The 22,156-nt window shown below is 36.9% G+C and overlaps 2 protein-coding genes and 1 long non-coding RNA gene across 5 annotated transcripts in view; 2 read left to right on the forward strand and 1 right to left on the reverse strand.

The window, feature by feature from the left end:
• LOC132203843 (uncharacterized) overlaps nt 1-18,153 on the forward strand; it is a 41,214-nt gene extending 23,061 nt beyond the window's left edge. Inside the window, exons 1-3 of one of the 2 annotated variants that reach the window (XM_059631982.1) lie at nt 17,076-17,337; nt 17,452-17,659; nt 17,729-18,153. In XM_059631982.1, the coding sequence (XP_059487965.1) occupies nt 17,491-17,659; nt 17,729-17,889 (330 nt within the window). In that variant the 5' untranslated portion in view covers nt 17,076-17,337; nt 17,452-17,490 and the 3' untranslated portion in view covers nt 17,890-18,153. Of the gene's footprint in view, nt 1-17,075; nt 17,338-17,451; nt 17,660-17,728 lie in introns of those variants that run through there. The other variant, XM_059631981.1, reaches the window with a different exon arrangement.
• LOC132203947 (uncharacterized) lies at nt 406-6,033 on the forward strand. Its single transcript, XR_009442482.1, has 5 exons — nt 406-573; nt 636-716; nt 879-1,060; nt 1,232-1,388; nt 1,503-6,033. It is a non-coding gene; the product is annotated as an uncharacterized LOC132203947 (long non-coding RNA).
• Nucleotides 17,778-20,368, reverse strand: LOC132203840 (cilia- and flagella-associated protein 97-like). Of its 2 annotated transcripts, none has more exons than XM_059631976.1 (8): nt 20,326-20,368; nt 19,864-20,101; nt 19,488-19,660; nt 19,352-19,435; nt 19,240-19,299; nt 18,847-19,184; nt 18,530-18,688; nt 17,778-18,473 (listed from the first exon to the last, which is right to left on the reverse strand). In XM_059631976.1, the coding sequence occupies exons 2-8, from the start codon at nt 20,010-20,012 to the stop codon at nt 18,381-18,383; spliced, it is 1,056 nt and encodes a 351-aa protein (XP_059487959.1). In that variant the 5' UTR covers nt 20,013-20,101; nt 20,326-20,368; the 3' UTR covers nt 17,778-18,380. The 2 variants fall into 2 exon arrangements, with proteins under 2 accessions (XP_059487959.1, XP_059487960.1); XM_059631977.1 differs by having other exon boundaries at nt 19,864-20,098; nt 20,326-20,358.
• Between the last annotated feature and the right edge of the window lie 1,788 nt (nt 20,369-22,156).

The raw sequence follows: 22,156 nt of genomic DNA on the forward strand, positions 1-22,156 counted from the left end.
ACAGGGCCAAGGTCAACAAGGTAAAAACATCTTTTGTCGTTGCTGGAGATTTCAAATCTTACTAAATTTTGGTTCTGATTTAGATTGACCCCCTCGGCCTGTACGAGCCCCCAAAGAGGGCCAGGAAGCGCCCTTCAGACCCCTCTGATGACCCCAAGGTGGTCAAAGAAGGCCCCAAGAACAAGCGTGGAAGGAAGACCAAAGTGAGACCAGTTTCTCAGGTGAATAAACTCTTTTGGATTTGTCCCTCCGAATTAATATTGACTAATTTTGTTCAATTTTACCCACAGGCTCCTCGCGCCCTTCAAGCCAATGGGCAGCCGGTGGAGCGTAGAAAGGTAAGGAAACTTTTTTTACTGTTTCTGATTAAATTCTAAAAAATTTTCTTGGAATTGCAGAGGAAGCATTGGCAGCCTGACCCGGATGACATCTTGCCCGGAGATCGGCTAACCAACAAGCGCCATGCTTTCGATGAGGCCAAGCAGGCCATCGGCTTCTGCCTCAGGCCGGGGGCCAACATGGCCTTGTACGACCGTGGCCACCACTAATGTGACGGCCATCCAGCCCCAGCAGGTACTTGCACCCCTCTCATTAGGGCTATAAATGCAGATTATTAACTGTTTTAATTTTTGCAGAGATGAACTTATAGATGAACTATTAGCGATGTAACACGTAAAGGCAATTTACTCAATATTCGCAGTGCTTTGACACCTCTGGTGAGTGGAAATTAAAGTAATTTTAAATGTCTGCTTAATAATTTCATTTAAAAACGCAGTGTAATTATGACAATTTATTTATTTATTTTTCAAACTTCTATATTTTTGCCTCTTCTGCCTGGAGATTTTAACTGATTTTAAATTTTGTGCATTTTGTTGCAGTTAAAGCCAGAGTTTTGCTCTCCGAAGCTGGCCATCAACCAGAAGACACACAACATCTTGAAGATTTCTCAGGACTCGGCACTGCGGGCAGCCAGAGAGAGAACAAACAATTGACTTCATCCAGCACATTCAGACTTCTCAACCCTCTCTGGTTGTGGGATTTGCATCAAGACACTTTGCTGGTAAGAGAAGATTTATCCCTTTTTTTTCAAGAGCTGAATTTACAATACTTCATTTACTTTCGAGCTTCAAAATAGGGGAAAATTTTTTAAATTTGATTTATTTCATAATATTATTTCAAGTATATGATATTTTTACTTAATTTATTTACTTTATTTATATTTATTTTGTAGAAAATCTACTGCTGCTCCAGACCAACCCAACCAAGAGACCTTCCTCGTCACAGCAGAGCTGCTTTGCTTGTGGACAACATCAGATTCAGCCTACACTTCATGAAAACCATCAACCCTGTCATGGATGTCCACGTGAGAGGCGCCCAAACCAATCTCGGTGAGTACCAACTTCAAATCTGTCTCTCGCGAGGTTTTGTTTTCCGTTTCAACAACCTCCTTTTTTTCGTATTCGCATAGTTTTTAACAACAGACCTTTTTGTTTCGATTATAGCAAAACCCGAAACCGTCAAGAGCGTTTTGCTGAGCTCTACCTCTGGCGAGGGCTCCCTTGCGGTCACACAATTTGATTTTTTTTTTTTTATTCTGACATTTTAGAGGTCTAGCTTAATTTTACATTTTGCCGTTTTTTATCTGCATCGACTTGAAAATTACCTGGCTTGGCTTTAATTTTAAATTTTTTAATAGAATTATCTCCAAATTAATTTGGAATGTTTTTGCCCATAGTAAATACTTACCTCCGAAGTGACTTGCGATGAAATTTTGGGAAATTTTAATCAAAATGAATTTTTAGTTGCGTCTTATAATTTGAAGCAAAGCAACTGAACAACGAGAAGGTTCTTGGAATCAAGTTAAGAATTTCTTAAAAACTATAATTATTTGTTAACGAAATTTAGCACACGTAATACTCGACAGTACAAGTGGTCTTTGAAAAAATTTGCCTTCATTCAAACCAAAGTTTTTTTTTTTTAATTCTTTTTATTTAATGATGGATCAAAAAATTGAGAGATTTAGAGAAATGAAATAGGCAATTGAAGGTAGAATAGGCTTTCAAATTATGCTAATGCCAATAAATTTACTGAAAATTATATAATATAATGCATTGACACTGCTTTCGATGTGTCTGGGAAATCAAAGAACTGTTCAAAATCATTGCGAACATTCAATTTTTTTTTACATTTTTAACCAAGACAAAGAAAAAGTTAAAACATTCGATTTGTATATTTCATGTTCTTCTCTGCGTTAGTTTTAAAGGATTCCAAAGATCTTTGATGGATCTAGTCGGTAATTGAAAAAAATCTTTGCCACTTATTAATTGTTTATGAAAATTTACATTCTAACTCAAGGAGTGGCTTTGCTGATAATTTTTTTTTTTTCATGTTTTACTTTATTTGCATTGAGTTAAGAGCTTGAAGCTCATTAAATCCTGGAAATACAAATATTTTTACAGAAAAAATAGCAGAAAATTAACTTTTTGAAGTGGAATTGCCATTGAAATTTTTATTTCTCAAAACGTCCACTATTGATAGTTTGTGTTTAAAAACAGTTTTTAGGATTTAGATTCATTTGCAAAAATTAATTTGATGCTACTTAAAAATTGCGTCCCAAAAAATTAGTTTAGGCCAAAACTGGGAATTGCTTCGTGAGTTGAAGAGAAAAAAAATTTGAACAACAGAACAGAGATTTAAAAAATTTAATTTAAGATGGTCAAAATGGAAACGTTTATCAGAGTCTATTTTTTATTTTTGCGTATTATGTTTGCTTGCGCAGTTTTGCAGAGGTCAATCCTGATTCAGTGGAGTTTGATTTCGACGAAGGGACTAACAACTCTGTCATGTGAGGCAAAAAATTGCTTTTCCCTCAGGCTGGAAATTTGTCGGATTGCCTTGAACGTAGGCGCCACGTTTGAGATCAATACGGCCAATGGAAAACTGAGAAGTTTGGCAATTTTTTGGTATTCAACTCTTTTTTTTTGAATTGCAAAAATTAGTATTTCCCAACGTTATTAAAATTTGATGCAATTCGATCAAAATTAATTGTCTCTTGAGAGTTGAATTAAGAGTGAAAAAGGATTTTTTCCTAAATTGCATTCCAGTTAATTAGCAATTAAATTATGCGCCTATAATTTGAAAAAGAAGGTGCTTCATTTATTTATTCTCCATTCGATACAGTCATGAATACAGAGCAAAAAAACTGTACACAAAAAGAACAGAAAAAGCTGAAAATACATTTTAACAGAGACATAATTAGGGGTTGAATGGAGAAAAAATGGCTTATTATTGCTAGCAAACAACTTGAAATTATTCAAAAGAGGAACTTATAGTGAGATTGGTGCATTTGAAAATGTCACCTTTTAATTATCCAGGTTAATGCTGGAAATAATAAATAATTATTCACCTGCGATTGAAACTCAACTTCCGATTGAAAACCTCAGCAGTTTCGTAAAATAAATGGTTTGCTGAGAATCTACGTATAAATCAAATCTGCGCTCTTTGCTTGAGTGCTGGAGCAGAAACAAAATGAGAAAATAATTCGATAAGAACGAAATCAGAGTTGTTAAGTCATCAAAAATTCTGCAAATTGGGTCAAAAATTGAAAATAATATGGAATTGTCTCATCGATTCATCAGGCAAATGCTGCCCTAATACATCATTTAGATGGGAAAAAGTTTTGAAAACTCGACAGGAAAATCAAAATAGAAGTCACAATGATTATTATTTTTAATGTTGTTTATCTGTCCACGTCTTTAACAAGCAATTGTTAAAAAAATTGTAGGACAAAATAGCAAGAGATGAAAAAACCAAATACCAAATAATTAAACAAATCAAACTCCAAACTGAAAATATTCATGCAATCGAAAACTAAAAAAAAAAGTCTGAGCGTTGTTATGTTCTGATGAAATGTTGATTTACAACCGTTTATAATTTTGAGCTCAATGTTCTTGATGCTCCAAAGGCTATGTTTAAAAATCTATTCTCCGCTCATTACAACCATTCAATTAGAAAACTTTCAGGAAAATTAGTACATCGAATTCAGGAGAAGTATTTGAAAAAAAGTCTAAACGCCGAGTAAATAAAATTCTAGACACATTTATGAAACAAAAAACGTTTGAACAAGACTGAAGCCATGAACATCATCGTTAATTACGAAAAGCGTGAAAATGAAATAAAAAAGTACCGACCTCTGCAAACTCTGCGACTGAACCACTCCAATTGCGAAAATCTGAACGATCGAGACCTGCGAGAAATATTTATTTTACTTTTAGCTTCATGCAGTGAGCCTCTGCCCTCCGACAACACCTCGAGCTGGACTTGAATGTCTGCATATTTTATTTATAGACATGCAATGGCTTGTCTGACATCGAACTTTGGATTATTCAGGATTTTTAGCTTCCAAAACGTGTGGAATTGTTACCAACATTTCTATTATTATTTATTCTTTTCGGTCAAAACAAAAATTTTAAATTGGAAAAGAGAGAAGAAAGGGTTTTGAAGGAAGAAAAAGAAATTATCAAAATAATATTTACAGCGTCTGTAAATCCCACATTTTGAAATGAAGTCTGAATTAAAATATCGGCGAAGATACTGAAAAAAAGTGATTTTCATCTGCGAGAAACGTTATCGTTCGAATGAGATTTTCATGGAAATGAAAAGATCGGGGTTTTTCTAGTTGCGAAAATTGTTTTTATTTGAAAAAAAAATTGCCCCACCAGTTTCGGTCAAGGCCTGCGACCCTATTTCATGAGCAAAAAATACAAAAAAAAATCAGCAAAATTGGAAAAACACCAAATTATTTTGATATAAAAATTAAAATCTTTATACCAACAAATTCATTGTTGTTTGATGAGCAAACGTGCTGCTCGCTGATTTATGCAAGAATGAGCTTGACTGACTGATCTTGATTGGGTGATTAGCGCGGCCGAACGAACACACGGGCGCTGAATTATGCGTTTTAAACGTTTCATCTGAAATTGTTTGGAAGGAGGCAGAGGTGTCGCTCGATTTGGAAATCCCAGTGCGAATAAATTGCTCAGAGGAAAAATAATAATTAGTGCCTTTTGTAAAGAGTCTTATCGGTCTGTGTCCCTTTTTTGGTTTATCCCCCAATTTTACCTTTTATTCGTGTTTTCGGGTTAATCTTTTATTAAAAATCAAGCATCAATTTATCACAAAGTTGTTTTGGTTCCGCCGGGCGTTGTTGAGTGGCTGGTCCGGCCTCAAATTTCGGACGGTTCTCCTGGTCACTTTGAAAGAATTATTCTTGGCTGAAAAGCGAAAACGACGCGGCAGGACAGGCGCCGCAAATTCGAACCCATCGATCTGCTGTGATATTTTCTCTCGGGATTAAACCGAGCATTTTATGTCTATTGAAATTTGGTTTTCATTTTGTTAATTAATATTTATTCGCATCGACTGTGATACGTTTTTATTTATTGAGAACCTGACATTTGACGTGCCGGTTGCCAAACTCGGCCATCCGCAGGCGCCTGCCTCCGTTAAATGCGATTTTTTTATTGATTTTGAAATTGGTTCGTACAAATTATCAGAGCTCGCGAAATAGTGAACCTGGGAGATCAGCCAACTCGACGTCAGGAAATCTGCGAGACTCTCCGATGTAATCAAAACTGCCGTGAAAAATCAATTATTTATTTGTGAATCGTTCTATTGAGCGACACAAATGAGAATCGCTTGTGCAGTTTCTTAAAATTGTAGGAAAATTAAATTATATTTCGTGATTACATTTTATTTATACATTTAGTAATTTGGACTTCGATCTATCTACTTATGTGATCTTGGTGAAGTTTTCTTTACCAAATTTCAATAAAAGCAAAATTGCTGCTGCGTCCCGAAAAGAAATTATTCATCAAAGCGTATTCAAGTGACGTTCATTTGCAAAAGTTGGACATTCTAGACGAACAAATAACCCGCTCGAGCTAAATGTTAAAATGTGAAAAAATTCGCAGAAATTTGCCAAATTATGAAAGGAACAAAAATAAATGTGTCGAGCGGGTTGCGTCGCAAAGTGACCAGGCGTTCTTCGAAGCGATGGGGTGTGAGAAGCGGGGGGCGAGGGGGGCCTTCCGTTAGCCTAGGCGAATGGGGACGATGCCAGGCCTGCGGGTTGCGGATCTGGCGGAAGAGGGGGCGGCCTCGGAAAACCCCTTCGAAGCTCCGTTGCATTCGCCGATGTTCCGAGCTGGGACTTTTTCAGGTGTTGGGCTTTTGGTTCCGTTTTTTGCTTGCGCATGCCAAGGGCTGCATGGGAATTAGGTGGATTGGGTGCATCATTTCTTGGTTTCATTCTCTAAAGTTTTCTTTAGATCTTTGCAAAGTGTGTCTGTCATTCTGAATAGTAGAATTAAAAATGCATGATTTTTTTTTAAATTTGAGACTGAATATTTCAGTATTAAAATAAATATCATCCTTTTCATTATATTTTGCTTGTAAATAATCTCTATAGTTGGTTTAATCCCTGCATGAATTGGTTCTTTGTTTGACACTTAAATTCATCACACGTAATTTTAATTTGGGTCGAACTCAGTATTTTTTCATCAGCCTTCGTCATAATTAAAGTAAATTCTGAAATGCGTCCGAGGACTGCGAGTGGCGGATGTCGGTGCCCGCGCCGCAGTCCGCCCAACTGGAGTGGCAAGTTGGGCTTCTCAAAGTCAGGGCCCAACCCTGACGCGCGAATCAACTTTTACAACTTTTTTTCAACGACGTTTAAGGCTGAACGTTCGACTCCTCCACACTTCTTTCACTTTTCTTATATTTTTGTAATTTTTGGAGCTTTGCTTGCTAAGGGTGGGGGTGGCGGGGTGGTGGTCTGCATGGACCGTAAGGGTGGGGGTGGCGGGGTGGTGGTCTGCATGGACCGTAAGGGTGGGGGTGGCGGGGTGGTGGTCTGCATGGACCGGGGTTCAGGTAGCAGAGCCGGAACGGCGCGAGGAGCGAAGGGCGGAAGTACGGGGCGCGGCCTTTTGACCTCGGACGCTTCGAGATCCGTCAACCGGGGGGCCTGGGTCGCCGAAAATCGTCCTTTTTTCGACCGATGATGGCCTGTGCGGAGGGGGGGGGGGGGTTAGGGGAGAAGTTAGGGTGAATCGCTTGAGGCGCCAAGGAGAACCGAATAGGGCGGCGGGCGAGAGGAAAGGAAAGAAATTCCTACAGAAAAAAAATTGATAATGGGCCAATTGTTTTTTTCTTACCAGTGAAGTCTTATTTTGTACTGATGTACAAATTATTATTGGTTTATTTTCTATTGGAGACAAAATTGGTATCATTTAGAAGATAATTTTTATTTTTTATTATTGAGAAGAAGAAAATGAAAACTGCTAAATAATTATAATTGCTAGAGCCGTTTTGTGTTCAGACAGGATAAATTATGTTTCCGAAAGGAAAGTTGTTGAAGTCACGTGCTCTATATAGAGAGATAATATTTTCCTTGAGCTTATTTTGTGATAGAAAAAACAGTTTATTTTCAGCTCATGTGATATTCTGCGAAGACTGCGAACTAATTATCTGTGATAAATGCAACTGAAAGTCGGAAAAGGGTTGCAACTTGTTTAGAAGTCGGAAATTGGAGAGAGAATCCAAAAGAATCTGAATTTGATAAAAAAAAAATGATTGGTCCGCCGCCCTTTGAATTGAATTGTGTTTCCGTCAATGTGAAGTTTTTTTTTTTAGATAGAATGGCCTTGCAATTGTTATCTTTAATTATTATTTTATTTTTTTGAATTAATTTTGAAAACAACAAAAAAGTATCAAACTTGCAATACAATTTTGGTGAGCAGATAAAGAAGCAAACTCTAAGCTGATTATAGAGTTGGCACAATTTGCCCTCGAATTTTTGAAAAGGCATTTTTGAAAAAATAAACAAACGACCGCCATTATTCATGCAAAATATAAAAAAGGAACATGCAGCTCCGTGAAATCAACGTAAAAAAGCAAGTGATTTGCTTTTAGGCAATTACAAAGTGCTTTTTAATTTATTGTTCAAAAAGCGGTAAATTTATTTTATGCAAAATCGAAAGCATAAAAAATGAAAGTGCGAAAACCGATCTGCAAATCAAATCATTTTGTGTGGAAAAGAAAATTGTGCCCCTCACATAATCACAAGTGGGTCTACGATTTAATACAATATTTAAGGGGGGAAATGCGGCAAATGAAAATGATAACGGAGCTGCAGTTGAATTTATTCATGCCCGGACTGGCCCTTGTTAATCGGAACAAAACAACCTACGTTGATATATTTATAATAAATTTGATCACGTCGTTATTTTATCTTTAGAATATTACTATGAATGAACTAGGCTAATTTTATGACGATTTCAGTTGTTCTGATTACGTAATGAGAGAACAAAGAATGATTATGATGGCAAAAATATTATAATTTACCGTCGAAATTGATGCAAAAAGTTTTCCCCGAAAGAAAAACAATTGATGAGTAGGGGGTGTGGATTTGTTTGAAATATACCAGCACTAGCAAAGATTTTGCTTAAACTTGAGAGATAAAAAAACACCTTATCAGCCACAGTGAGCATATTTTACTAAAATCAAAGATTAAACTTGGAGAAAGGCAATTTGTCTCATTTAAAAGCTGAAAATCTGATTTTTTTCCAAAGTGATTCCACACGAATTGAATTTTAAAGTTGTGATCCGATTTGGATTTTTGAAGCGATTCTAAAAAATTCAATCATAAAATTGTACTCAAAATTGTTTCAATCACTGTGCGATCAAACACAAATAGTTGAACTTTGAAAGAAATGAAGGAAAAAAATCAATGTGATAGGAATTTGCAACAAAGTGTGCAGAAGTCTTGAAGAAAGATGAACTACTTCTAGCTGTGAACTAAATTTAATGTAAGATGAGCAATTTAGCACCGATTTCTGATCAAAAAAGCGTAAAAAACTGTGATTTATTATTAGTAGCGCAGGTCTCGAGCTTTTAATTTTAGTTTGCATAAAATCAACAATAATAATAAAAAACTGTCAAAAAAGGTGAGAGAATTCTTGCATTGACAAATTAGTTCCAAATTATGCATCACCAGGCATTCTCTGCGCAAATGCTTCGTCGATAAATTCAATATTATGAATTTCATTAGTTAAGCCACAAAAGAGAAGAAATGCAATTTGGAGTTTTTCTAATTGCGAGTAAAACTTGGACCGACTTCTTACCCAGTGCATCATTAAAAATTTCTTGACAACTAAAATAAGGATCCGATTTACGAGTAAACGCAAAATTTTAATTTATGACGTTTTAGTTACCGACTTGACGATTTCCAAACTTCCAGTCCAAACTAGTCCAGAGTATAAATTATCCACTTAAATGGAGTGTGGTTTTCAGTCGAAACAAATACTGCGTTAAGCAAACAAAAATAATATTATGCCCTTCGATTTGGCACCGTTTTTAGATTTTAAGAGGAAAATCCCAATTTCATTTGTTCCAACCAAAATCACCATCATATCCCAGCAGCTTTTGCACTTGAATCGAGCATTGCTGTGCAATTCTGCGTAGAAAAAGCTGGGATGATTTCAAAATTTTAGGAAAGATTGAACGATAATAATTATAAAACACCAAAGGATGTAACAAGAGAAATCTGCGTTGACACCAGATCAGACCGAAAAAAGCAACTAATTCTCTAATGATTTATTTACAATTTCAATATTTAAAGAGTTAAGCAAACTCCTAAGCGACCGGAAAAAGTTCCATGATTTGCATCTGGAGCTGCAAGTTTGCAAAGAATTAAGGCATTCTGCCGGAATAAGACCTGATCTGAACCAAAAGTACATGAAAATTTCATCTGACAATGAGACTCGTAGTGCCAAGTTCCATGACCAAATCAATCAATTTTAGAAAATAATACAATTTGTCGTTATAATTATGGAGTGAGATAAAATTTTCAATTGCTATTATATTTTGATATAAATGAATGATATTTAATTTCTAATTCATGAGTTAAAAACTCACAAAAAATATCACATGTTTATTGCGATAAATCAAAGCAAGAAAGATTAAAGTGAAAAACCATTTGTTTCAAGCTACAAGTTCTCTGATTTGTTCTGTTTAACCGTTTTTGATAGAAAGAGAAAATCGTTACAATTTGAAATTCTTTTCCCCTGGCAAGAGCGACCGCAACATCGGAGCCTCTCTCGTGCTTTGAAAGATTCTCTGAAATCTCACATCATCGCAAGCTCCTCGGCTCGTTTTTATTTCCACCAGCGACGACCGCCGCCTCACTCATTGTCAGGCATAATCATCAAAAACGTCAATTCTGCCTGGAGATTCGAAATTTTTTTAATAGAAACTGAATATATTTATTTTTCCATCAATTTTACAAGCGCAGCCAAGTTGGAAACTCATCGGCTGGCGATTTTATTCAACTGCTTTGAAATTTCCACGGTTATAACATTTTTATTCTCTGTCCGTACTCTGCGCTGCAAGTTCTGGTTTTGGCCAAATATTATGACTAAAAAAAATTTAAAACGAAGCAAGAAATGTTCTGATTATGTGTCTCTAATAAAATTTGCAATCAGAATTAAATTATTAGTTTATATATCGCAAAAAAGTGATATTTGAAAGATTGGCAGAAAGAGTATCAAAAGCACCGAATCCAAAAGAGACACCAAAATTCAAACTAGAAAATATTTGTGTACTCTATAAAGCGACTGTATTTTTATTTGCAAATGAAATCTTTTCAAACTACCACAAATAGTTTTGTACATCATGCAGATGTTAGAATTCATTCTGATTATTGTAGTTTATTTGTCCAAATTGTTATATTCAGTTGTTGGACAAAACGACACCACCACTAGCAAAATACAAAATTTAAAAAAGAAATAACCAAGAAGAAAGAACTATAGCGGAATAATACATTCATTTTTGTTTGTTATTTTCATACAAATATGAGGCGAAATGCAAATCGCCTGGAATAGGAAGAAAATATAATTCTCTTGTGGACTAATTATGAAAATTTTAAAATACAAAAGTAAATTTCTAGGATAAATCGAATATCATCGAACACACGTCGAAAAAAGCATCACCTTCTTCATGTCCTAAGCATGAACTTCCATGAAAAGTATAAAATTTCTGTTATAAATTAATGCAAATTTTTTCTTTGTTTCATCTTTAAATGAAAAAAAAAACTACTAGAGTCAAGATCAATCTAATTATTCAATGGCAATGAAACTTCATTTATTATTACCGATTGTTAGTTTTTTCAAAAATGAAGCAGGACAAAACGACTTTTTGTCCAAAAGTGCGCATCTGAGGGATGCGTTTTTTTTTTTATCTCCATCTGCAATGAAGTCTGATTCTCATTTAGAGTCAGGGACTGGCCGGGGGGGGGGGGTTAAAGCATCATTCATGTGCAGTTTTATTTTATCTAAATTTAGTGAAAAAAGAAAGATTACGACCAGCAAAAAAGCGGAATTTAGTAATGGAATATTATTACTGCAAATTCGAGAAATCCGTTTGTATTTATTCCATTTTATTTTATGAATCTTTAGAAAAACCACTTGTTCTTGTTGTTTTTTTTTACTATATTTTTTTACTTTTGGAGTTCCAAAGGACAAACTAGAATAACTGTTTTAATTTTTAGAAGAAAATTTGTTTGTTAATAGCAAAGAAGGGGGAGGGGGGAATCCAAGGCAAGAGTGCAATTTTGTTGGAAAACGCAGAGTATTATTAATTTTTTTTGCACATCTCCTTACTTAATTTGGCGCCTCCATAATTAAAATTCTGCCACGGAGGTCGTGGGCCCAATTTCCACTTGATTTGGACAGTCCTTTTTTAAATTGTTGTTTAATTGTCCAAATTGTTACATTGCATCGTCCTAAATTATGGGAAATGATCCACCACAACATTTTAACGGAAGTTAACTTTTCATAATGTATATCGCAAGTTGCTTTCTATAATCAATCCTCTACGAATTTTCGTCCCTTTTAAAAAATTTCGACAAATCCGCTAAAAAAGAACACCTTATTCTGCTGTCTTAATTTTGCAGCAAACCAATGCTAGGCCTCAAAACTTTCGCCGGCTCTCTTAATTAATTCAAATTAATATTAATTAATTATTTTTCCTTTTTCTGCCCTTCAATAAAATAAATTTGCCAGCCACCGCGTGAACGTAGAAATCGTTTAAATTGTTTCATTTGATTTTTTTTTACCTTTTTTTTGTAAATTCTTGTGACCGCTGTTGGGAATCCGAGTCGGGGGTAGCAGTTTTTGCAGGCGTCTGGAGGTGGTGGAGGACTGCGCGGCGCCCCGAGCAACGCAGCCCCGAGTCATCGTTCCTGGAGCAGCCAACGAGCAATAAGTACCGACATTTGTGATGCCAGCTTTTAAATTTTAGTTGCAATTTATTGCACATACCACGTAGTCTAGACAAACAACACAATCAAACAAAAACACCGGAAAATAGCAAAACAAAATCACTTCTATGCTGCTGAGATGAAAAAAAAATGTAAAATTTCAGCACATTACAAATACAAAATCTTGCCTTATCTATTTAAAAAAAAAATGAATTCCTCTTACAAAATTTAAGCGTAAAATGTAATAGAAAAATATTCGCCCCACCCCCTCGGAAAAAAAACAAACTGCCAGGATTAAAATCAGCTAATGAAATAAATCTTTCTGAAAAATGCAATCAATTCGCATGCAATCTTCATAGATGTAGAAATAATACAAAAAAAAAATAAATAAAAAAAAGATATAAATAATAAAAAAATTAAATGTATAATAAAATCCCAACAAAATGACACACACACACCCCCAACCCCCTGAGAAAGATGTAAATAATAACATAATATTAGAACTTAACTATAAACAATTAGAATAAAATTAAAGAAACCAACAAAACACACACACACACAAATAATAATCCGACGCAATATAAATTTACATGTATATAATCTTCCAACAATAGAATTAGAAAAAAATTAATCTTAGAAATAATAGAATTAAAAGAATATCGACCTTAAAAAAAATTTTAATCTTTGTAAAATTAAATTTGAAATTAACAAGACAATCGTAATTATAAGAAAACAAAAAGAAAACCTTGATGTATAGAAAAATAACCCAAAAGAACTCAACCATGCAATTGTACATTTTGCAAACACACAATTAATTTGAATGTAACCATTTCGCACCAACGCACAAAACAATTTCACCCGAATCAGCTGAAAAATTGGTTTGAAAACCGATGGCGCCTCAAAAACGTCTAAACACTGAAGCTCCTCTTTGCAATCCCATTTTAGAGTTTTCCTCCGATTTTTTTTGCAAACACCTCTGCCTTTTTTACCCTTTGACTTGAAATGAGACCGAGTGACAGTTGGGCAAAACAACTAGTCGCATTCCCCGAGGGGTCGGCACTTGCTCCCCGCGCTCTGCGTGCGATTTCGGTGCCTAGGCCCGGGGTCCTTTGCAAAAGTTTAGGATCCTGGAAATTGCCTGGGGCAAACATTCGATTCGCTCAACGGAATTTAAGGATCAACGACGCAGAAGGTTGGTATGGGCCGGGTAAGCACGGCCATTGTCCCCGGCCGTGCTTCGATAAAACTCACCGACCAACTCGTGGCAGGCAAGGTCGATTTCTCGGGGGGCTCACAGAGGTGTTTTTTTTTTTAATTTTTTTTTATGAGAATTTTTTCCCCGGAGCTTGCGCCTAATTGAGCTGTTTTAAGCCTCACAGAAAAGTTATTCCATTTTGTCTACAATAGTTTGCATTATGATTGTATATTCTTTGATTAATGGTTGCATAAATATGTGTTTATAATTTAAAAGTTCAAAACTTTGCTTTTTATTTACCTCTTTTTAACACCCTTATTTTGTCAGAAATTGACTGAAATCCATTTTTAAAAAAGGTGAGTGCTTCTTTTTAACCCTGTGGACATTTTCTTCAACTTTGTCTTTTTTCACAGCCAAATTCCTGGGCCTCCTGGGGTCAACGTGCGGATGTGCTTCAGGTAAATGAATCCATTCTCAACCCCCTCCACTTTGGTCCACCCCTGGTGCTGCCCTGCCAGGGTGGCGCGTGGGAAGTTTGCTTCCGACGCGCCTTCGTGGACCTCCGAGGCTCAGGGCACCTCAGGCAAGGCGCCGTCCAACCGCCAACGGACGCCGCGTTGCTCGAGGGACTCTGACCTCACTCATTTTTTCACCCGCCACTTTTACCCCTCTTGAATTTTTACAAGGACATTTTTTGTTGCTTTGCCTTTTTTCTGATTGCAGAGCGATCCTTGGGCCAAAACGTGAATTTGAGCTGACCTGTGCAACAATCTGGATATTTGTTTGAGGTTTGTTTCATCAAATAATTAAAAATTGATCAAACTGGCAGGTTTAAATTTCTTACAAGTTCTTTCTTAAAAACTTAAAACTATAAAAGGGACTCGTAACATTTTTCATAATTGTTTAAAAATCATACTTTAAAAAAAATTTATGAACTATTTCCAGAGGCAGTGATGATCCTGTGGTGCAAAGCGTTAGGGCCGAGATTTTCCACCTGTAATTTCCAAGCGTCTCAACATCAGCGACCATGAATTAAGGTCGTTGGAGAGTAAGAAATGACTGAGGCCTCATTCATTTTGGTCATCGGTGAAAGAGAGGTATTAATTGCCATTGAAGTTGCTTGAATTGTTATTTCAACAAAAATTTTCTCAGCTAAAGGTTTTTTAAATGCGAAGGCTCAAAAGCTGCGACGCCATCTCCGGACGAAGGTCCAACCTGCAGAGCTACTAAAGGTCTCTTTCCTCTCCTTGATGATTGAGTGACTCGAAAATGGTAAAATAGAAATTCCCTTTCATTTTATGAATTCGAGTTCAAAACCCTCAATTCTCCCCGCAGGCAAGCTGGCTGACACAAGTTGACATCGGTTGGGCAGTTAGTTGGAAATGTTCTCGGACTGAATTAACCACCTTTGAATATGGACAACAGCAAGCGAAAGTCTGCAAATCAATTAATTAAAGTATAGTTATCAGTTTTTATTTATAAATAGATAATTAACTTGATATATTTGGTTATATGATTAATTTTCTTGTTGCAATAATTACTCTGCATAAAGACGAGGGAACATTAAATAAATTTCATGCCTAGAAATTGACTTTTTATCCAAATTTTTTAATGAAAGTTTGGTCAAATGTCGTGTTTATTTTATTTTAAATATCAAGAAGTTAATTTAATCATTTATTCAATCATCTTACTTAATTTAGTAATACTCATGACTATTGCTTTGCTTGTTTCAGGAACCGTTTTTCCTTTTTCCGGCTCTTCTTGAGTTCGTTGACTGACTGTTCAATCACTCGTTCCAGCTCTGAGGGGTCTTTTCACAAGAAGACTGAAATTTAAAAAGAAATGTTATTTGATGATGTCCTACTATTTTTGTAAAAAAAAAAGAAAGAAAAACGGTATTGGGGAAAATTAAAAAAGTACGGGGGTGTCTTGTATTTTTTCAGTGACCTGCGCTGACAAGCAAGATCTACGAAACCACAACTTGCATTTAAAAATACTTGGTCAGTTAAAATGCGTAAAAATTTTGCTTTTGCAGACAAATATAAAAATAAGCAGCGGAAAGCATTAATAATTTCGATGCCGAGAACGTATTGTTTACAAATTTATTCCACTTTCAAGCGGTTCTCCGTATTAAGCATGGCAAAAACTTAAATTTGGCTGCTTAATCTGCTAAGCAATAGAGATCTGGCTCACAGGCGTGCCAAAATATTTTCCTTCTCTCAGACCGAGTGCAAATAAGACTTGAAAATTTCCATATTATAATTAAAATTTCACGCCTTTTGAACTTTAAATATATACAATGTTTATGATCAGATTTTACATCAACCTGAGCACTGAGAAAGGTGAGTTGTGTGAGGCTTTTGTTCGGCGATCCGGCCCACAGCAGTGCCGCGCGGTGTGTGCCAAAGAACAGGGTTCGCGCCCCCCAACGAGCCTTTGGAGGCGACCGGAAACTTAAATTGGAGCAATGGCGCCTCTCATCTGTCCTCTCTGGTAAAGCCGCAATGGCAGGGCCGAGAGATGGGTAAGCGCAGAGATCTCGAGAGAGGAGCACCGCGCTGTGCCCTTTCTTCCTCTACTTGTGCAAAGAAATGCAGTAAAATCCAAAGCAGCATTTTCAATTTTTCCAGATAATTCCAAAGCAGCATTTTCAATTTTTCCAGATAATTATGCTAGTGTTTTGTGAGTTTTTCAAATGCGAAGAATAAAGTATCCGTTATCTACAGCGCATTTGAATTTTTTAGATAAAGCTTTCGGAATTTGGCTAGCTCAGGAACGCTCATTATTTGCCAAATATAGAATTAAATAATTAATTTAGATAACAATTTTTGAAATTGTACCGCGGCCCGCGGTAAAAGTGGGTGGGCCATGAAGTACGTTCGCGCTTTTGTGTCGGACTGGCAGTCGGGCTCCCAGAAGGGCCTTCGGACCCCCGACCCATCAAAATCAATAAATAAATCTTAATTTAAATAAAATTAATATTATATAAGTCGAAACCAATTTATTTGTATTCCTCGAAGCCGAAAATTCTATCTTATTTTGCAAGTCTAATTTTTTAGGGACTACGCAGAAGTATCTATAGCGAGCGAAGCGAGCAAATTTTTTTTATAAAAATATGTACCAAAAATCCTCTAATTTTCTTATGAGAAAAGGAAATTGCTTTAATTTGCAGTTTTTGATAAAATAAATTAATAAATTAGAAAAAGTAAGATTTCTGGGAGCGTTGTAAAAAAAGCGTAGCCAGAAATGATCAGATTGGTCTGTTCGGGATTTTAAAATAGTGAGCCCCGGGCCTCAAAAGGTCCCTCAATCGGTCCAAATGATTTTTTTTTTAATTTCCATCAAGAAAATGATGGCGAGAGCAGCGAGAATCTTGCAATTTTTTTGTCACACACTGAAACTTCATTAATACTTTGGCCAAAGGGAAAAGGGCCCCTTCAGGGCCCTGGGCCAGTGGAATTTCCAGCCAGCCCACCCATAATCTCCACCTCTGAGCAGCTTATAAGCTTTTTTTATATTTGGATTTTGGATATTGAATGAAATTAAAATACAATTTTTATTTTTATATCTTTTATGTCCAATATCATCAATCTGATCAATCATGTAGGCTCAAGGGCCTCAAGGCTCATTCCATGGGCCCCGAAAAAGTAATTATTTGAGGCTGAAACTCACTTAGTATCAAATGATACTAAAAATTAGAGAATAGTACCAATTTGCACTATTGCTTTTCACCTGGGTTTATCTTAATTACGGAATGTTGGCATGGGTAATGGTGGAGTGAGCACACAGAGGGCTGGAGAGCATTATTTTTTCTAAAGCCAAAGTATGTATTTTGGGATAGAAATTCTGCTAAAAAATTTAAGTTGGTTGTAAATGAAAGTTTATGTTATAAAACTAGCACTTTTTCAACTAATGCTTGATTAATTTACCTGGCAAGTCAATTGCTGCCCTCAAGTTGGCTGTGTTGGAAGACATCATGCGTGCCACCCGCCTCATCATCCACCGCACCCCAGTCCGCGAGGGTGACGACATGGCTAACCTTCCTGCGGACATTCGCTCCAGCCTTGGCAGTCTCGATAACATGGGGGAAAGGATGCTGGCTGTCCTCCTCGACTGCATGCATGAGGAGTTCTGCGTTTTTGACGGTAAATAGTATTTTTTTTTCTTTTTAAATTATCTTATCTAGTCTTTGATGGTTATCATAATTGTTTCAGACGTCGTCACGCTGCGGCAAATTGCCAGAATTGGTCTGACCAGCCGCTCTGGGAAGCAGCAAACGCAGTGGTCCCGATTCAGCCTGCTCTGGCCCCTGCGCAGGTGGCTGCCATTCAGGAAGAACAGGTGGCCCAGCCTTCGGCTCACCAAGATAATCTGAAGTATCCCTTAATGTTCCCAATGATTCAAAACAAATTTACAAGATTTGCGAATTTATTCTTTTAATTGAAGAAACGTAACTTAAGCCACAATTATTTTAACCTCTGCTTATTCCAATAACAAGAAAAAATTATTTGGCAAATTTTACGAGCGTTGCGTTTCTTGTGTGCTGTAAAAAAACATAATTTTTGTGTGCACCGAAATGAAAGTTAAAATTTGAAGTTCTGCTACTTAATATTAATTGGACGAATAATATATACTTAATCCAACGTCCAATAAACTTTTATGAAGACAATATTTACAGTAAAAAATCAAACCGACCTGCTTAAAAATGAAACTTGCGCTGTTAATTGGAATTTATTTTCCGAATTGAAAACTTGCACAAAATTCAATTTTATCCATTTTCACCGGAAAATTTCTATGGCGCCAGAAAAGCTTTCTTATTAAGACTGCAGTTCATCATTGTAAGATTTAAATGATCGATTTGAGTTCTCAGCAGTAGGAAGAGAAGACAGCGGTGCTCCTCTCTGTGCTGGCCCTTCTCTTGGCCCTGCCACGCGCATCAGTTATTTTCCGCAGGATGATCTGTTAGAATGATTTAAAATTTGAATTGCTTTTTTGAATGAAGAGAACATCATTACCAAGTTTTCTCTTTCAATCTTTTCCTGTTGTTTCCTTCGGTTGATGGCGTAACTGGATTCCGTCGGCCGGAAGGGCAGAGCGGTCTGTCTTTTGATTTTCGACTGGGTCCTTTGCAGTCTGCTCAGCAAATTTGCGTTTTCCCGTGCAATCTGACGATTCTAAATTGTAATTAGTAAAAACATTATATGATTTAACAAACAATTTTACTCGAAATTTATTACCTAAAAAATATTTTTACTAAAAATGCAAATTGCAAAAAAAAAATGCACAAGAAAAATAAATTTTTTCCAACTCGATCTGAGTAAAAATTGTCTACTTTTTCAAGGGTGAAGGCGACGTTGGGCGAGGGTGGTGCTGGTTTGGGGTTGGCGGCGGAGCAGCTGCACGCCCTGGGCTGCTGCTTGGCCGCGGCCATCTCGGCCTCGAGTTCGCTGAGGGCGACCGAGAGCAGGCGCATTTCGTGGCCGCCCGAGTAGCGGTGGTTTGGCCGCAGCGACACGGCGGCCGGCACCTCGTCCGTCTGCGTCTCCATGTCGATGGACAGGGCGGGCGTCAGGCTTGTCGACCCTGTTGACTCGGAAGAGCCGCTCGTCGGCACGATTTGGTCTTCGTCGTCCGAGTCACAAGATGAGGCCGCGCTTTCCGGTGGCGCTTCTGCAAGAAAAATGAGAATTTTTGCAAAATTCATTAATTATTTCAAGAGAAATACCTTTAAGCTTAGTATCAGTATCAGTGCTTTCCTCTATTTTCTCTAAGCAGTCTTTGTCCTCTGGAAAAATGAAGCAATTAAAAATGAGGAAATTTTTAGAAAATTAATTTACTGTCCGTTTCTTGGTAAATTTCTTGAGTATCCAAAAGTTGCTCACTATTTTCTGGCAAGAAAATAATTTCCTCCTTTTCAGCCTCTGCGAATTTTTAGACTGGAAAGATTGCAAAAGTGGTTTTTCATTTTCATACCTTGCTCCGAGTTTCCCTCCTCAGGGTCGAGTTCGTCCTGCGTCTCGTCACCGTGCTCAGGGTGGACCTCGACGACGGTGACGACGTTCTCGGTGGAGCATTCCTCGGAGGTGAGCGAATCGTTCGCCCAGATATCGACAAAGCGCGCCTCGTCGTCGCTCCGTATCCCGGGGCTGCGTTTACAAACAACGATCAGCGTGCCCTTTGCGCGGGAGTTTTTTTGCCCACGCCAAAATAAAAATAAAGTATTGAACTATTGTTGTTTGTTAGAATCAAAAGATTAAATTTTTTTTTGAAAATATTGATAAAAGTTTTTTTTTTTAATTCAGTGTAGAATAAAATAATTATAATTAAATTTAAGAAGTTCATGATTAACCTGTAGGCAATGCAGTTCATGAGCTGCCGTTTCTGCTGCGGGTCGGAAAGGTCGACTTTGGCCAGCTTGAGCGTCTCTTCGTCCTTCCTCTTGCGCCATTTCTTGCGCTGGCTGAACTTGGCGCCGAGCAGGAATTTCAAAAGGCTCATTTCGCTCTCACAAAGGACGGCCGGAAACTGCAGCCCGCTCGAGGCCAAACACCACTTTTGTTCTCCTAATCTCCACCGACTCCATGCTGCTGCAAACCCAGATTTAATCAACTCCAGATTTTTATCAAAACAAAATGTAAAGAATTCCAAATTTTGACGCGCAGTAAAACAAAAGAAATTTAAATGTCAAGAAATTAAAATTTCTCCGATATTTAATATTGGAAAGTTTGAGATATGATAAAGCATAATTGTCCGCATTGTGGCCGGATTATATATTGTGTAATGCGGTATTATGGCGATGGGGGTTGCTTACCTGCTGGTCAGATGTAATAAAAGTGGTGGCCGGAGGAGGCACGCGAAGCCAAAAGACCGTGAACCGAGCCGGCCAGCTGCTCGAGGGCTCGCGCCACCCCCCGTGTTATTTCCAGTTGCCATGGCGAAGTGTGAAAGACAGTCCTGCTCAAGACACACAAATCACGCCGCGACAAACCAAAACACCGTCAATAAAATTCATCGAGAAAAATTGCAAAAAGCGTAATTCAATTTGATGCAGATGGTTAATTTTTTTTAAGAATTTAATGTTTGTTTTAATTGTATCAATCCAATTTCTTCAAATTATAAGCTGATAAATAGTTTTGTTTCCTCAAATAAATGAAACTTGTATTTCGTTTTACTTAAAAAGCCATTTTTTGGATAATTTATATTATCTATATATTATTTTGATAAAAAAATGTACTTTAATTTTTCTTGGTCTTTCAATTTTGTTTAACGATTTGTATGAAATTAATTTATTTAAAAAAATGTCCTCAATTTTACAAATTTCAATACATTCAAACCAATTTTAATTATATTAACTGATAAAATGTAGCGATTTGGTTTAGCCCGCTCAGCATTAGGGAGCAGCGCGTTGCCTATCTCAGCATTATAATTCCTGCTGATTGATGAGCTGGATTGATTGCTACGCTGCATGGATGTTTGATTTTGTTGTATTGCAGGGCGTGGTAGGGCGTTTTGAAATATTCGCCGCAATTAATCACTCGGTCCAATCTGCAAAGTAGTCCGTCGGCGAAATCTAATTTTATTAATAACACCGCTGCAGTTTCGTGAGAATTCGTTTTGGAACCTTGGGGCGAAAAAGCAAGAAATAATTCAGCCTTCCACTAATTTCCCAAAGTATTTCAAGGTATTCGGTGGCGATTCCCACCTTTGATAAAACAGCTGCACTCTGTTGAATGCAAACAAGGCTGCGTGTCTGCCAAAATGCTGTTTTTTTCCCTTCAATAAAATAAATAAGAAATGTGAAAAATGCTTCCAATAATTTCCAATTGTTTCCTTTTGGAAAGTGTGCCGCAGACAGGAAGCGTTCGACGATGAGAAATGGCGTTCCTGAATTGATTAAACACAAACAAAGGAAGGCGCTTACAGCATAAATTTTGTACAAATGTCCTTGACTCCTTTTCCAAGGCATTATCAAAACTTAGCGCGTGCTTGAGGAGAAGTGGAGAACAAAAAAATAGCTAGGGTCCGACTCACGCACTCGCCAGACGATAATAACTCAGTTTCATAATTTCTTACTTCTGACAGATTAAATAAAATACACTGGAGAGGTCAAAGCTTTAGACCTTTTTCCACTTTGAGCTTAAAAACTAATTGGAAGGTTCATCTGAAATATTAATATTTTCTTGTTTGAAATTAATTTTAATAATTTCATTGAATTTTCATTAAAAATTAAATTTCCTTTTTAAAGTGGTGTTGATTTTTCAAACGTTGCTTAATTAATTTATTTGGAGATGATATGAAATGTATCTGTATCTTTTCAAAAAGATCTGAAAATTAATTAATTTTAACTACCGGACCTTTATTTTTATCACATTTTAAGTAACAAATTGGTGCACCCCATTTTAAATTCACTCTTCTGGGGTGAATTTATACATATAAGTATTGACAGTGACCAGGTGACCCACGTTTGATTGCGTTAACCCCAAAACCTAGATTTTATTCATCCCGCGCCGATCAGAAATTAAAATCAAAACCTCCTGTTGCTCGCTGCCGTCCTCATTACAATACCTAATATATCAGCACGAGAATTTCCTCACATGCACGTAAGGGGCAGTTGCACTTTTACAAATCCATCACTTTTGGCA

Source organism: Neocloeon triangulifer, unplaced genomic scaffold, assembly GCF_031216515.1.
Source record: "Neocloeon triangulifer isolate White Clay Creek 2 clone unplaced genomic scaffold, ASM3121651v1 ptg000020l, whole genome shotgun sequence".
Taxonomy (NCBI): Eukaryota; Metazoa; Arthropoda; class Insecta; order Ephemeroptera; family Baetidae; genus Neocloeon; species Neocloeon triangulifer.

Excerpts from the sequence above, each read along its gene's own strand:
- LOC132203840 (XM_059631976.1), bottom strand. The coding sequence starts at position 20,012 with ATGAGCCTTTTGAAATTCCTGCTCGGCGCCAAGTTCAGCCAGCGCAAG. Across the intron at positions 19,661-19,863 it reads ATGAACTGCATTGCCTACAG|CCCCGGGATACGGAGCGACG; the intron begins GTTAATCATGAA and ends TTGTAAACGCAG. Across the intron at positions 19,300-19,351 it reads AATTTACCAAGAAACGGACA|AGGACAAAGACTGCTTAGAG; the intron begins GTAAATTAATTT and ends TCATTTTTCCAG.